Genomic DNA, 16420 nt, shown 5'->3' on the forward strand with positions numbered 1-16420 from the left:
CTTACAACCATACCACTCGCACACCGCCCGATCTCATCTGATCTCTTAAGCTAAGCAGAGTCGGACCTGGATAGTACTTGGATGGGAGACTGCCTGGGAGTACCAGGTGCTGTGAGCTCTGGAGATGAGGTCGCCATGAGCTTTTTAAAGCCAGAGCTCCTCCCATTTCTGTGTTTCCCCGTCTTCAATTGGCCTAGTGGTTATAATGAATGAAGGCCGATCCACCAACTGGCAGGAACTGTGGAAAAAGGGAGAGGACAGGAGAGAGAAAGAGAAAAAAAAGGAGCAAGCAAACAGCAAGGCGACAACAAACAAACAAACTATACACTGCACATAACAGTGTTCTTCAGTCCGGTCACAGGACCTGATTTTACTAACGGTCCCTAAAACTACAACTAATCTTGGCAAAAGGGCTTTTATGTGCTCCGCTCCATCAGCCTGGAACGCCTTACACGGGAGCCTGAAAATGGGAAAACTCGTCCTGCTAATCCTGCCAATGTGTTTAACTAGTGCTGTTAGGTTTTTATTCATGTTGCTGACTTTTTATTTGTTTATGTTGTCTGTCTGTAAATGTGAAATGACTTGCTGCTGCCTAACTCGGCCAGGACGCTGTGGAAAGACAGATTCGTAATCTCAAGAGTCTTTCCTGGTTAAATAAAAAAAAAAAAAAAATCATACTTCATCAACATGTTTTAATCACAGTGTGTGTGTGTATGTCACACCTTTCTTCTTCTTCTTGGAGTTCTTCAACTTTTTGCTCTTAGTGCGGCTGCTGCGGGTCGACCCGTCACTCACCGAAAAACCGTCAAAATCACTCTCGCCGTCATCATCCTCACCACTCTGAGAGAGAAACAGACAGAGGGAGGAGTTGGGGCGGAGTTTATAATAAACTGTAGGCTTGAGTGTGATTTGTGGGCGAGGTTTATAATAAACTAGGCCCGAGTATGATTTGGGGGCGGGGTTTATAATAAACTAGGCCTGAGTATGATTTGGGGGCGGGGTTTATAATAAACGAGACCTGAGTTTGATTTGGGGGCGGGGTTTATAATAAACTAGACCCGAGTTTGATTTGGGGGTGGGGTTTATAATAAACTAGGCCTGAGTTTGATTTGGGGGCGGGGTTTATAATAAACTAGGCCTGAGTATGATTTGGGGGCGGGGTTTATAATAAACTAGACCTGAGTATGATTTGGGGGTGGGGTTTATAATAAACTAGACCTGAGTATGATTTGAGGGTGGGGTTTATAATAAACTAGGCCTGAGTTTGATTTGGGGGCGGGGTTTATAATAAACTAGGCCTGAGTATGATTTGAGGGTGGGGTTTCTAATAAACTAGGCCTGAGTTTGATTTGAGGGTGGGGTTTATAATAAACTAGGCCCGAGTATGATTTGGGGGCGGGGTTTATAATAAACTAGGCCTGAGTATGATTTGGGGCGGGGTTTATAATAAACTAGACCTGAGTATGATTTGGGGGTGGGGTTTATAATAAACTAGACCTGTTTGATTTGGGGGTGGGGTTTATAATAAACTAGGCCTGAGTATGATTTGGGGGCGGGGTTTATAATAAACTAGACCTGAGTTTGATTTGGGGGTGGGGTTTATAATAAACTAGGCCCGAGTATGATTTGGGGGTGGGGTTTATAATAAACTAGACCTGAGTTTGATTTGAGGGTGGGGTTTATAATAAACTTACTGATGATCTTTTCCTCTTGAATGCAGCCAGTTTGATTTTGAGCGGCGCCACTTTCTTCGCTTTAGATTTCTTATCCTGTGGTTTGGGCTTCGTCTTTCTGCGAGCATTCGGGCCTGAACACACACACACACACACACACACACACACACACACACACACAGTGTGAGCAGACACACTGACAATTATATATCTGTCCAATAATCTAACTGTTAACATAAATACAATCATCTGTCCCACTATTACTGAATTATCTCTTCGCTCCTCCTTCACTAATCTCTCTGTCTCTCTCTCTCTCTCTCTCACCTTTGCCCTCTTTGGTCTTGGCTTTGCGTAGTGGTGGTGCAGCAGCCGCTGGTTGTGTTGTCGTCGTTGCCGTTACCGAGGATGACGATGTTGTCGTTGCTATGGAAGTGGCCCCAGGTCCTGCTAGTTCCACCCCTCTAGGTGCAGTGACGGTATCGACAATCAGAGGGGCGGGGCCAGCGTTTGCAGATGCCCTGATGGGGTTATTGGTGCTGAACTCACGCCACTTGGCTCCCAGCACCATCATCATCTTTGACACGGCGATTTTTGGGTTCCGTGCTGCGATCAGCGGCCTGAGAGAAAGAGAATCACCGTTAGCAACACTCCATCTCCCTATTTATTCCTCCATCATTCCTCCCCCTGGTTTGGGGCGAGGTCTGAAACAGGGCGTGGCTCTGTGACTCGAGCAGCAGGACAAACAGCAGAGTGCTGTACCTGATCATCTGACTGAAGGCTTTGTAGTTGGTGAGCGTGTGATAGTCCTCCTGTGTGAAGGTGTGGTCGATGTCCTTCATCCCCCACTCTGCCAGGAGCTGAGACGAAGACTTCGGCCCCTGGACACACACACACACACACACACACACACACACACACACACATACACAAGTAAGAAAGAAAGAAAGAAAGAAAGAAAGAAGGACAGATAAAATAATATTGCGTTGGTTGAATACAACTGTGCATTGTTATAGTTTAACTTTTAACCCCTCACCTGTCCAGTGTCTTCATCGTCGTCTTCCTCATCTTCTTCCTCCGGGTCTGGAACTTTCCGTTTGTTTTTGCCTCCGCCGCTCTTCTCTGCTTTCTTCCTGTCTTTGGAGGAGGAGCTGGACTTCTTCTTCTTCTTCTTGCTGGGGGCGTAATCGCTCCCCTCGCTGTCGGATCGCACGGGCCGCTCTTCCTCCTCCTCCTCCTCTTCCTCCTCCACCAGCCGCAGAGCCTCCAGAGCTTCAGGAGAGCTCACCATCACCTCCTACAGGACAGGAGGGGGAACACACACACACACACACACACACACACACACACACACACACAGAGCTCAGACCTTCTCTCATCACAGAGTACAGTGGTGTTGGACTTCTGACTGGTGTTTAGGTGTGTGTGTGTATGTGTGTGTGTGACCTCTCGGAGGGCTTTCTGTCGTCTACTGCTCCTACTCTCTTTACTCTTCTTTGCTTTTTTCTTCTTCTTGGACTTTGGAGGTTCCATCTCAGGTGTGTGTTCATCTGCTCCATCATCTGTCCGCCGCACCACAACACATTCAACACATTTGAGTAAATATGACACACTGGGCTTCAGTATTCGAGCTCAGCAGGACTGACCTGAGCTTCAGATGAGAATTAGAGTTCATGTTAAACCTCCTCACCTTCTAACAGCCTCCTGGAGCTGAAATGCTCTGCGGGTTCCTCTTCACTTCCTGACATCCTGGAAGCACAAACCCTCGCGCATCTGCTAACACATATTTCATAATATATATATTTAAATATGATTTTTTTTTTTTTTTTACTTATAGTTATCTATACACAGTTTATAGCCTGATGTTTTAACTTCCCTTCACTTCTGTGTCACTTTCTACACCCGCATTCTGATTCAGGCCGCCCTATTTATGTTCTGATTGGTCAACTAGTGTCCCGCCTCTAGCGATGTGATTGGCGAACGGCTCGCATTCGCGCGGAGAACAGCAACACGTACCAATAGCAGCACGGATGCCGAGATGTACTGAGAGAAAGTGGGCGTGGCTTGTTCAATACGGATAGGGAAAGAAAAAAAAACACCTGAGGTGAAGTTTGGCTAGCAGGACGTCTTATCCTTATTAGCAGGTGGCGAAAACAAACCTAAATGCTGATATTTATTTATTACACCCACGCCGATTTTTATTTATTATCACTCGACTGTTTTGCAAGTAAGCGTGGGAGTAACTTAAAATGGGACAGAAGCTAGCTAGGCTAAGCTAACGAAACTGTCAAAATGGTTGAGTCCAAGTTCAGGGCTTTATCACTTACTGACAGTTTGTAAACAGAAACCGAAACATTTCCACTGCGCTGCAAACACACAACAATAAACACACACCAAGCGGATTACAGTCCGATTACTCACAGGTCAGCCCGAGGAACAGGTAACCCGCTTCTGCTGCCTTTATTTCAGATCAGAATTCAATTAAACCCTCATTAAACTAATCTTCAACTTCCGGGGAAAGAAAAAGCTGCTAAACTGCTGTAATGTTGTTTAGACACGACGGCCAGTGTTCACCCCCTGCTTTTCCTCTCCAATCCCTCACACACACACTCACACACACAAAGAGAGACCAGGGGGGGGGGTGGACATCCCATAATAATCCTGCACACACACACACACACACACACACACACACACACACACACACACACTGAACTCAGCACAGCCACCTCGCAACCTACAGACCATAATAGTCACCCTGCCTAATACACACACACACACACACACACACACACACACACACACACACACTCTGTCCCTGCCCCCATAGCAACCATGTTACCATAGAGATGGCACCCCACCCTCCCTTTCGCTGCTCTGACATCCCATAATAGTCCAGTGCCATCCCATAATACACACAACTCCTAAAAAACAAGGGAAGGTTGGATGTGTGTGTGTGTGTGTGTGTGTGTGTGTGTGTGTGTGTTGGTGGGGGGCATTACAGTCAGTCACATGGTCTCTGGGGAAACTCTGGCACCTAGCAACCAGACCATAATAATCCTGGCAGGGCCGAGTGTCCACCTGGGCAGGATTTTAATCTGGAGACGAGTGACCTGTAATCTGTAACACAACGAGTTTAGAATAAAACACAAACACACACACACACAATAATATAATCAATCCTACTAGTACTACTACTATTATTATTATTATTATTATTATTATTATTATTAATAATAATAATAATAACAATAACTACTACTGCTAACAATAATAATAATTTATTATTATTATTATTATTATTATTAAAAAATAGGACAAATGATACCTATGCAGATGAGATCAGGTCATTAAACAGGAAATAGTTTGATGGTTAGTGTGTGTGTGTGTGTGTGTGTGTGTGTGTGTGAGAGAGAGAGAGAGAGAGAGAGAGAGAGAGAGAGAGAGAGAGAGAGAGAGAGAGACCGCTTCAAGTCCAATCACCTCCATAAAAGTCATACAGGGTAATTGGAGGAGAACTGACCAATCTGATGAGATGAACATCAGCACTGATTACACAGTGATGCTGAATAACTGGGTCAGTACCACATGATGTGGCATTATCACTCCTCCTCTTCCTCCTCCTCCTCATCTACTCATGTACTGGGAACATCAGCGCCTGCTAGAGGAGCTGTGAGGAGCAATGCTGAGGACCTGCTGATCTGTTCAGCACCGTCCAGCCTGGAGAACATCTATACCAGGACCACAGCAGCAAAGATCATGAAGGACCTCACACACTTCACACTCAAACAACAGACTGCTCTGGTGGATGAGGTCTGGGGAACACTTTAGCTCCAACCTGACCATCTAATCACTGCCTTCCGTTCAGAAGTTCTTGATCAGCTAAAGCAGGAGTGTTAGATTTTGGTTGGAGATGAAACCTGCAGGAAGGCATGTTTGTAACGTTTGAACATCTCCCTGAACACGTACGTGAGCTCAGATATTTAATAACCTTTATTCTGCTCTGACGGCAACGCGCTGACAATGGAGACTCCTTCCATAAACGCTGAATAACATCTCCAGACAGAAAACTTCACCATGTCAGTGCTTTCATTAATGTGCTTATTAGCAGTGGAGTGTCTGCCGAGCACGTCCCTGTGGCTGAGCCGTTACTATAGAAACCATAAGGTGTCAGAACGAGAGGTGATTGTAGATGATGGATTATAGATTGTAGATGATGTGGGGTTTAGATCAGATTTTTCCACTTTCACCTCATTGTGTTTCCTGCAGGAGCCGACATGCAACTGCAGTAACAGCGACATGTTTACATCCCACACACACACACACACACACACACACCTCATTATACTAGATCAGTCACCATGGAGAATTGTGTGCGGAGATTCGCTGTTGGTCACCAATCAGGAACGGAGTTGAGGAGGTGGAGTCATCCCCCCAAACACACGCGCCATCCCATAATGCTTGAGTCATGCTCTGAATAGAGAGCACTTGGAGATGGAGTGAAGAGCACGTAACCCATGATGGACACTGACGTATGACCTACTTACTTTCACACACACACATCTCTCTGATTCATAGAGTGTGTGTGTGTGTGTGTGTGTGTGTGTAGGAGCTAAATCTGTATCCTATAATATTCTCTGGGATGTCCACAGTAACCCAGTTACCCAGAAGCAGGTCAGCAGTATGGAGTGTGTACTGTCATTATAACGCATCATAACCTCCACTACTGCAGGAACGATCCTGTACTACAGTGGGCGTGGCATAAAGGACCAATGCCATTGGTCAGGTTGAATTCTAATTACAGTCGTTACAGGGAAGTGGTTTAACTGTTAAACTTCACCAGGCCAAAGAGGAATAAAATAAACGTAAGTGTATTAACTAGAGACAAAAACTATTTAAGTTCATACTGGAGCTTGGAAAAGAAGGAAAAAAGACTGTCAACAACAACAACAACAATAATAACATCACTGTACACAGAGTAATACTAATCAGCAGTTTGTGTACCAAACAGAAGTGTGTGTGTGTGTATGTGAGAACAGATGAGCAATGACGAGTCGACGCTGCTGTAGCCATGGCGATGAGTTTATTAAGTGAAACAAATGTTTGCGAGTCTGAAATAAATATGAGGTTATAATCAGTAACACTGAATATTACAAACACACCACGTGCTCTACTCTACACTTATTACACTCTCCATACTACAGCAGGGTGTGTTACAGGGTTAATCTCCGCCTTAAAGCTTTGTCTCATACAGTTAGTGTGTGTGTGTGTGTGTGTGTGTGTGTGTGTGTGTCACAGTTCAGGGTTTCACCCCATCTATTATCGTTATCATACTCACATGTTAACGTATTGTATAATAAGAGATTTTATAATGAATGTGAATTGAAGCAAAGCTGCTGATTGGCCGGTTGCCGTAACACCCGATATGACATCATCATCATCATCATCATCATCAGACAGCTGGAATTCACCTTTCATTTATCACTCGTTTAGTTAATGTGCGCACGTGTGCATGTTGAAAAACACCAATCAGACGTAAATTACAAAGAACATTCATGGCACGGCTGATTTACATTTAGCCAAAAATATCTACAGTTCACAGAGAGCTGAAAACGACAAGATGACGACTAAAAGGGTGCCATTACTTTTGTCCTTGGTGTGAATGGTGAGTCTTATTTTTCCTGTGTTATGGACTCCTGACTGCCACAACAGAAATAAATCATGAGTTCGCTTCCCAATGATAGCACACACCCTCTGTGGGTGGAGTCCAAGACAGCATGATTAGCAGAGCTACCTGTCACAGTGACGCTAGCCAATCGTGGGTGTCGGTGAGCTCGTGTATGTGGAAGAGGGCGGACAGCGGATTTGTTTCGGGTCATTAATATGAAATGCGGGTGTGTAATGAAGTGATTTATACTTGACGGTCTAATCTGTGTTTATAATCACAGCAAGTCATCAACATGAGATGAAATGGTCTGTGTGTGTGTGTGTGTGTGTGTGTGTGTGTGTCACTCTCTGCAGGTGTGTATGAGCACTGTGTTTCTGCATTGCTGACAGCGGACTGAGCAGCACCAGGAGAATTTGCAGGAGCAGCGCTGAACCACTTCGGCTCGACCCGAGCGGAAACCCGGACCACAGCACAGCAGTTCGCAGCCGTCCGGGGCTAAGCGCGACGTCCCTGTGTGTCAGGAAAAGGGGCGGGGCACAGAGATGAGGGGGTGGAGCAAACAGAGAGTGAGAGAGATGTATGACAATCCTGTTTATACTGATGTACATCAGTACCATATGGAAATGAAGGGGTGGGGTATGGAGATGAGGGGGCAGAGCAAATGGGGAAAGTGCAGTAATAGCTTGTGTGGGCATTATAAGGAAAAGGGGGTGGGGCTATGACATCATGCTGTAGCGTTTTGTAAACGTACCATTGCAGCGGCGGCCAGCGGTTCCCAGGATGCCATTCTCAGGGTCCAGGCGACAGAAATCAGGAGAAGCGGCCAAGTAGACGAGATCTCGAGCAGCAGGCGGCTTCACGTCAGGGTCCTTCGGCAGCAGAGCGGCACGAGATCCGATACGTGTCAGACGCACCTGAGAATCAACAGGTGACCTTTGACCTTACTGGACATCCAAGATCAGTGACAGTGGTGTCTATGTCTGGTTAGAATTCTTAAATAACGTTGGTTCCGTCCCAAGCACCAGTACAGCAACAGATTCTAGATTAGTGACACTTCCTGTTAGTGAGTATTACAGATATTACCCATAATTCACTGCAAATCGTAAAAGCTGCGGTATCGAAAGCATTTCAATCCGACGTGGGACGCGGCCTGAGACGTGTTGTACCTCTGTGGCTCCGTCGAATCGTTCCTTCAGTACAGCACCGACTCTGCGGAACGGAGGCATCACCTTCCAGCAGGTTCTGAGCTCACAGGAACCCGAAACACCGTGACACTTACACTCCACCTGCATGTTGTGAAGGATAGCCTGGAGAGAGAGACAGAGAGAGAGAGAGAGACAGAGAGAAAGAGACAGAGAAAGAGAGAGAGAGGATGTAACTGAGTGAAATATGGAGGGACACTCCTGTCTATCAGAATCCATTCCATATCGTCTGTCTGTCTGTCTGTGCTCACCTTTCGTCCTGCTTCGTTATTGTGGATGTTCATTAGTGGTCGCCCTGATGATGTTCCCTTCACTCGCTCTGGCTCATCAACAAACGTCTGAGAGAATGCAACACCATACGACAGATTATCTGAACACCCCGACCACTGGAACCCTGCAGAGAGACATGAGGAAACAAGGACAGGTGGACATGAGAAAACAAGGAAATTAGGACGTGAGGAAATGGGGAAGTGAGGAAATGAGGATATGTGAGGATGTGAGGAAATGAGGACGTGAGGATGTGATGAAATGAGGACCTGAGGAAATGAGGATGTGAAGTAGTGAGGAAATGAGGACGTTAGGAAATGAGGATATGAGGATGTGAGGAAATGAGAAATGAGGACGTGAGTAAATGAGGATATGAGGATGTGCGTAAATGAGGATGTGAGGACGTGAGTAAATGAGGATGTGAGGACGTGAGTAAATGAGGACGTGAGGAAACAAGGACGTGAGGAAATGAGGACGTGAGGAAATGAGAATGTGAGGACGTGAGGAAATGAGGACCTGAGAACATGAGGACGTGAGAATGTGAGGAAATGAGGACGTGAGGAAACGAGGACATGAAGAAATGAGGGCGTGAGGAAACGAGGATGAGGACGTGAGGACATGCGGACATGAGGAAACGAGGACATGCGGGTGTGAGGAAATGAGGACATGATGTGAGGACGTGAGGAAATGAGGATGTGAGGACGTGAGGAAATGAGGACCTGAGGAAGTGAGGAATTGAGGACATGAGTACATGAGGACGTGAGGAAATGAGCATGTGAGGATGTGAGGAAATGAGGACATGCGGAAATGAAGAAATGAATACATGCAGACGTGAGAATGTGAGGAAATGAGGACGTGAGGACATGAGGAAATGAGGACGAGGACGTAAGTACATGAGCATGTGAGGAAATGAGGACGTGAGGAAATGAAGACCTGAGGAAGTAAGGACGTGAGGAAATGAGGATGTGAGGACGTGAGGAAATGAGGATGTGAGGAAATGAGGACGTGGACATCCGGAAATGAAGAAATGAGTACATGAGGACGTGAGGATGTGAGGAAATGAGGACGTGAGGAAATGAGAATGTGAGGACATGAGGAAATGAGAATGTGAGGACATGAGGAAATGAGGACGTGAGGAAATGAGGACGTGAGGAAATGAGGACCTGAGGAAATGAGGATGTGAGAATGTGAGGAAATGAGGACGTGAGGAAACAAGGACGAGGACGTGAGGACATGCGGACATGAGGAAATGTGGATGTGTGGACATGTGGATGTGAGGACGCAAGGAAATGAGGACCTGAGAATGTGAGGAAATGAGGACATGAGGAAAAGAGAATGTGAGGAAATGAGGACATGAGGAAATGAGGACGAGGACGTAAGGACATGAGCATGTGAGGAAATAAGGATGTGAGGAAATGAGGACATGAGGATGTGAGAACGCGAGGAAATGAGGACCTGAGGAATTGAGGAAATGAGGACGTGAGGAAATGAGGATGTGAGAAAATGAGGACGTGAGGAAATGAGGACGTAAGGAAATGAGGACATGAGGAAATGAGGACCTGAGGAAGTGAGGAAATGAGGCCGTGAGGAAATGAGGATGTGAGGACGTGAGGAAATGAGCATGTGAGGAAATGAGGACGTGAGGGTGTGAGGAAATGAGGACGTGAGAAAATGAGGACATGAGGATGTGAGGACGCGAGAAAATGAGGACGTGAGGAAATGAGGACGTGAGGAAATGAGGACGTGAGGAAATTAGGACATGAGAATGTGAGGAAATGAGGACATGAGGACATGAGCATGTGAGGAAATGAGGACATGAGGAAATGAGGATGTGAGGACGTGAGGAAATGAGGATGTGAGGAAACGAGGACGAGGACGTGAGGACATGAGGAAATTATGACGTTAGGACATGCATACTTGAAATGAGGACGCGAGGAAATGAGTACATGAGGAAAAGAGAATGTGAGGAAATGAGGACATGAGGAAATGAGGACGAGGACATAAGGACATGAGCATGTGAGGAAATAAGGACGTGAGGAAATGAGGATGTGAGAACGCGAGGAAATGAGGACCTGAGGAAGTGAGGAAATGAGGACGTGAGGAAATGAGGATGTGAAGAAATGAGGACGTGAGGACATAAGGAAATGAGGACGTAAGGAAATGAGGACGTAAGGAAATGAGGATTTGAGAATGCGAGGAAATGACGACAAGGACGTAAGGACATGAGCATGTGAGGAAATGAGGAAATGAGGATGTGAGGACGTGAGGAAATGAGCATGTGAGGAAATGAGGACGTGAGGGTGTGAGGAAATGAGGATGTGAGGAAATGAGGACATGAGGATGTGAGGACGCGAGGAAATGAGGACGTGAGGAAATTAGGACATGAGAATGTGAGGAAATGAGGACATGAGGAAATGACGACAAGGACGTAAGGACATGAGCATGTGAGGAAATGAGGAAATGAGGATGTGAGGACGTGAGGAAATGAGGATGTGAGGAATTGAGGATGTGAGGAAATGACGACGTGAGGAAATGACGACGTGAAGAAATGAGGACATGAGGGCGTGAGGAAATGAGGACGTTCCTCTTCATTTGGTTTCAAATCCTGAGACTGATGGAAAACACTGATTTCATGTCTGTAATCCTTCCTGCGCTGCTTTGGATCGATGTTTGGGTTCTTTATCTTATTATAAAGTCCAGCTATGGTCACGTTGTCACTGGCAAAGACAACCAGGTTTTGGGCTGAAATATCCTGATACTCAGCAGAAATCATGATGTCACCTGTACAGAGGAAACGTTCTGGAGCAACAGCAGAACTCTTGGGGCTGAGTTTATTGTAAATTCTCTTTTGGAGTGTTGAGAGAAAATATAATCTTATGAGAAGATAAAATAGTGTGTATATATTTTCCTCACAATCATTTCTACCTGTTCTCTTGGAGTGCCAATACTTTTGGAGTTAACCTGTGTTTGAGTTAATACTCTATTAAACAGAAGCTATGTGTTATAGCTTGTCCAATAACTAACCGTTGGTGTAACGTTAGTCAGCTAGTTATAGTTAATACCGTAATAAACAGCTGGTTATAGTTAAGACCGTAATAAACAGCTGGTTATAGTTAATACCGTAATAAACAGCTAGTTATAGTTAATACCGTAATAAACAGCTGGTTATAGTTAATACTGTAATAAACAGCTGGTTATAGTTAATACCGTAATAAACAGCTGGTTATAGTTAATGCCGTAATAAACAGCTGGTTATAGTTAATACCGTAATAAACAGCTGGTTATAGTTAAGACCGTAATAAACAGCTGGTTATAGTTAATACCGTAATAAACAGCTGGTTATAGTTAATACCGTAATAAACAGCTGGTTATAGTTAAGACCGTAATAAACAGCTGGTTATAGTTAAGACCGTAATAAACAGCTGGTTATAGTTAATACTGTAATAAACAGCTGGTTATAGTTAAGACCGTAATAAACAGCTGGTTATAGTTAATACTGTAATAAACAGCTGGTTATAGTTAATACTGTAATAAACAGCTAGTTATAGTTAATACCGTAATAAACAGCTAGTTATAGTTAATACCGTAATAAACAGCTGGTTATAGTTAATACTGTAATAAACCGCTGGTTATAGTTAATACTGTAATAAACAGCTGGTTATAGTTAAGACCGTAATAAACAGCTGGTTATAGTTAAGACCGTAATAAACAGCTGGTTATTTCTGTGTATTTCTGCAGTCCTAATCAGGTGACTGGTTTCAGCCAATAGGACTGTGGCAGTGTTTTTTTCTAATTATCTAACACTAGATAACTCAGGCAGTCAGGGTGTTTTTATACATGTGTTTAGCACTGAAGTGTGTCTGTGTGTCTGTGTGTGTGTGTGTGTGTGTGTGTATACACACCCTCAGGACTGACTCCCCTGACCTTGCGGTCACAGCCACACCTCTCCAGCTCCCCCCGGCTGCAACCTCGCGTCACTGCAACAGCTACAGCCGCTGACGAGAGGGCATGGACAAACGCCGCCTCCCGCGTCCCTGCAACACACACACACACACACACAGAGCTTAAGTTTGACTTGGTTAGATAATGATGTCATGTCTATCTTCTCGTCTCACTTCTTCACCTGACGTGTGTGTAAAGGTGTTAGAAATGGTGTGTGTGTGTGTGTGTGTGTGTGTAGAGGTGTTAGAAGTGAAATTTCTGACCTTGATTCATAACACGGCCGAACACATTAACACCACGAGGAGTAGTGGAGCAGTTCCACCTCCGATTACGGAACTGATGCTGACACTGAGAGAGAGACACACAGGTGGAGAGAGAGAGAGAGAGAGAGACAGGCAGAGAGAGACAGATATACAGGCAGAGAGAGAGAGAGGTAGAGGGAGAGAGACAGGCAGAGAGAGAGAGACAGGCAGAGAGAGAGAGACAGGCGGAGAGAGAGAGAGAGGCAGAGAGAGAGACAGGTGGAAAGAGAGAGAGTTGAATGGTTGAGAATCAGAAACAGGGCTGTAATAGTGATGTTTGTGTCAGTAGCAGAAGTAAAATGAAATAAAATGAAATAAAATTAAATAAAATTAAATAAAACCCGGCCGGTTCTGGGAATACGGTTCCAGAATCCGTGCAGGAGAAACGAAGGGCTTTTCTGTGGAACTCCAGTTAGCACCGTCACGCTCCACACACACCGTCACGCTCCGCAGCATTGCTTGTAGTTTGGAGTTTGGAGGTGTGTACTGTGCTGCTGCTTGTGGGCGGGGCCTGTTCGCTAGTAAACTGTAGTAGCTACGTGTGTGTAATAAACACAGATGAAACACGGCACTAATCCGTGTGAACTTCAGCGGCGTGATTTACGTGTTACCTGCTCAGCTGGAACTTACTTCTCGGATTAGATTAGCAAAGTGAGCTAACTGTCCTAGCTACGTACTTCTCACAGAGACAGCAGTAATCTCTGCTACGTTCTTCCAGCCACGCTTATGAGTTTTCTTCCATATTAGTGTAAAACAGTGAGCAGGAACTAACTGCAGGTAGGAACTAAAGTTGTGCGTGAGGAACTGAGGGAATTGGGACCACATGCGTCGCTGGGAGAGTCGTGTGCTGTAGTGGTTAGCACGTTTCCCTCACATCTGCGGGGTTGGGGTTCGATTCCCGCCTCCGCCCAGTCTGTGTGTAGAGTTCACATGTTCTCCCCGTGCTTCGGGGGTTTCCTCCGGGTACTCCGGTTTCCTCCCCCAGTGAGTGAGTGTGTGTGAGTGTGTGTGTGTGTGTGAGACGGTGGCTCCAGATTCCCTGTGCCCCTGTTTGGATAAGCGCTACAGAAATGGATGGAGACTGAGAGAGAGATATTATCTGTCTGTCTCTCACCTCGTCGATGACCATCTCAGCCGCTCTGCGTACAGACTCCATCACTTCCTCTCGCGCCCTGCACACTCCCACCTGCCCCACTGACAGACCCCGTAGACGAACACACACCTCTGGACCCGACACCGGCCGAGAGCGCGGCACACGCACCAGAGAACTGCAGACAGACAGACAGGTAGAGAGAGAGAAAATAACAAAGGCAACCACAGTTCATCTTTAGAAACATGTTCATGTGATCTGGCAGAAATTGTAACTGAATGAATTTGTAGTTTTTGCTGAGGTAGAGACACAGACAGATAGAGAGCGAGACAGATAGATAGACAGAGAGAGACAGCGAGAGAGACAGACAGACAGAGTGCTAATGAAGTTAGGGTGCAGAGGGAATGAGTAGGAAGAGTTGTTATACACATACAGTAATAAGGTACATAGAAAAAAGTCATTATGCTAACTCAGCCCTTAATCCCACCCATAACCACACCCACAGTCCCGCCTCTAATTATAATATTAATGAATTAAGTCAAGTGAGTTGTTAGGAATCTGCAGGTGTGAGACGGTGGAGTTATTAGCGTTTACATATGTGTGATATCATCTTTCACTTACAGCCAGTTGGTTGCCATGGTGAGGTGGGTTGCCCATAGCAACAGCAGGAGGCGTCGTCCCGTGTGATTGACAGAAGAGACAGTGGGCATCAGACTGTCTATCCCTCTGTCTGTTCCTCTAGCTGTCTGTCTGCTTATCTATCTGTCTATCTATCAGTCTCTCTGTGTCTAATTGTCTGTCCAAATGTCTAAAATTCCATCTTTCTGTCTGTTTATCTGTCTTCTATTTTCTTTGGATCTTCCTATATTTCTGTCTTGTTTGATCAGTCTATATGTGTCTGTCCATCAGTCTGACTGTCTGTCTGTCTCACTCTCTCAGGTGCAGTGTTGGGGATTCTCCCCTCATCTCTGTCAAAGTGAATTTAAATAATCAGCAGTCATAAAATTATTCCACATAAATATACAATAACATCTAATCTGGTGTGTTCTGATTGGCCAAGAGCAGTACGGTGTGTTCTGATAGGCCGAGAGCAGTACGGTGTGTTAATTAATTAAATAAGTTACCTGATTAAATTATTAAAAGACCACAACACTAAAGCAGTGTTAGACGTGTGTGTGTTTTCCGACATCAGAACAACATGAAGAAGTCAAGTTTAGATGTAATGAGGAAGTGAGACTTACCTGTCCGGAGCACCACGGCAACCATCCAATAATAATAACAATAAACAATAAATCCAAGACGATGATAACTAAAAGTGCTGCAGTGATATACACTCAGTGTTGAGTTCAGTGTTCATGCAGGAATTAATCACTATCATTATTCTTATTAATACACACTTGACTTTCACTTCATCCCGATAACCTGTTAAAAAAATCTGTCTTTAACCGGAATAACTGAATTCATTTATTTAAAGTTAAAATGTGAATTAAAGTTCAAATAAAGTCATAATTGAAGGTGAATTATAGTCCTAATTATAATCCCTGTGTAGAGTGAGAGCGAGTCCTTTCTCCAAAACAAAACAAGTGTGTATTCCTCTAGAGACGAACGATCCGGAGGAGTGTGAGGGGACGAGTGGAGATAAAGAAGGTGGGACAGGGGTTATAAAGAGAGAGAGAGAGAGAGAGAGAGAGAGAGATGAGCTCAGCCTCATTATCACTGTTAGCACTGAACACACATAAGTATGAGTGTATATATATGCGTGTGTGTGTGCATGTGTATATATATATATATATATATATATATATGTGTGTATATGTGTACGTATATATATGTGTATATATATATATATATATATATATGTTTGTATATATGTGTATGTGTGTACATGTGTGTGTGTATATATATATATATATATATATATATATATATGTGTGTGTGTGTGTGTGTGTATGTACATGTGTGTATATATGTGTGTACATGTGTGTATATATATGTGTGTGTGTGTACATGTGTGTATATATGTGTGTGTGTATATATGTGTGTGTGTGTGTGTGAATCATGAATGACTCGTTCTCTTAAATGACTCCTTTGAGTGAATCAAGTGAATTCCAAACTCAATTTAACCAAATGCATTCATTTACACACTGACTACTGAATACTGGCCCACCACTAACCTTAACTGAGCACTAGTCATGTGTGTGTGGGAGAGAGAGAAACAGAGTGAGAGAAACAGAGAGAGAGAGAGAGAGAGAGAGAGAGAGAGAGTGTGTGACCTATCG

The 16420-nt window shown here is 44.7% G+C and overlaps 2 protein-coding genes and 1 pseudogene across 6 annotated transcripts in view; 1 reads left to right on the forward strand and 2 right to left on the reverse strand.

Annotated features, from left to right (window-relative positions):
- Window positions 1-118, forward strand: part of LOC124628768 (uncharacterized) — a 119-nt pseudogene extending 1 nt beyond the window's left edge.
- The window catches only part of chd4b (chromodomain helicase DNA binding protein 4b), a 27997-nt gene extending 23638 nt beyond the window's left edge, over window positions 1-4359 (reverse strand). For 2 of the 5 annotated variants that reach the window (XM_053684056.1, XM_053684021.1), the window contains exons 1-8: window positions 4092-4358; window positions 3361-3443; window positions 3117-3232; window positions 2707-2967; window positions 2433-2551; window positions 1998-2290; window positions 1695-1807; window positions 723-840 (exon numbers count right to left, since the gene is read on the reverse strand). In XM_053684056.1, the coding sequence (XP_053540031.1) occupies window positions 723-840; window positions 1695-1807; window positions 1998-2290; window positions 2433-2551; window positions 2707-2967; window positions 3117-3232; window positions 3361-3418 (1078 nt within the window). In that variant the 5' untranslated portion in view covers window positions 3419-3443; window positions 4092-4358. Of the gene's footprint in view, window positions 1-66; window positions 679-722; window positions 841-1694; window positions 1808-1997; window positions 2291-2432; window positions 2552-2706; window positions 2968-3116; window positions 3233-3360; window positions 3447-4091 lie in introns of those variants that run through there. The other 3 variants (XM_053684079.1, XM_053684045.1, XM_053684103.1) reach the window with 3 other exon arrangements.
- Window positions 4360-6731: 2372 nt separating this feature from the next.
- On the reverse strand, window positions 6732-15882 carry wnt4b (wingless-type MMTV integration site family, member 4b). The gene is made up of 9 exons (XM_047156559.2): window positions 15383-15882; window positions 14763-15109; window positions 14166-14319; window positions 13013-13097; window positions 12710-12841; window positions 8792-8934; window positions 8505-8645; window positions 8090-8252; window positions 6732-7848 (listed from the first exon to the last, which is right to left on the reverse strand). Exons 2-9 carry the CDS (start codon window positions 14849-14851, stop codon window positions 7679-7681), a joined length of 1077 nt encoding a protein of 358 aa, XP_047012515.1. The 5' UTR covers window positions 14852-15109; window positions 15383-15882; the 3' UTR covers window positions 6732-7678.
- Between the last annotated feature and the right edge of the window lie 538 nt (window positions 15883-16420).

Source organism: Ictalurus punctatus, chromosome 1 (assembly GCF_001660625.3).
Source record: "Ictalurus punctatus breed USDA103 chromosome 1, Coco_2.0, whole genome shotgun sequence".
Classification (NCBI taxonomy): Eukaryota; Metazoa; Chordata; class Actinopteri; order Siluriformes; family Ictaluridae; genus Ictalurus; species Ictalurus punctatus.

Excerpts from the sequence above, each read along its gene's own strand:
- wnt4b (XM_047156559.2), bottom strand. The coding sequence starts at position 14,851 with ATGCCCACTGTCTCTTCTGTCAATCACACGGGACGACGCCTCCTGCTG. Across the intron at positions 8,935-12,709 it reads CAGGGGAGTCAGTCCTGAGG|GGTTCCAGTGGTCGGGGTGT; the intron begins GTGTGTATACAC and ends GTCTCTCTGCAG. Across the intron at positions 8,253-8,504 it reads GATTCGACGGAGCCACAGAG|GTGCGTCTGACACGTATCGG; the intron begins GTACAACACGTC and ends GTTGATTCTCAG.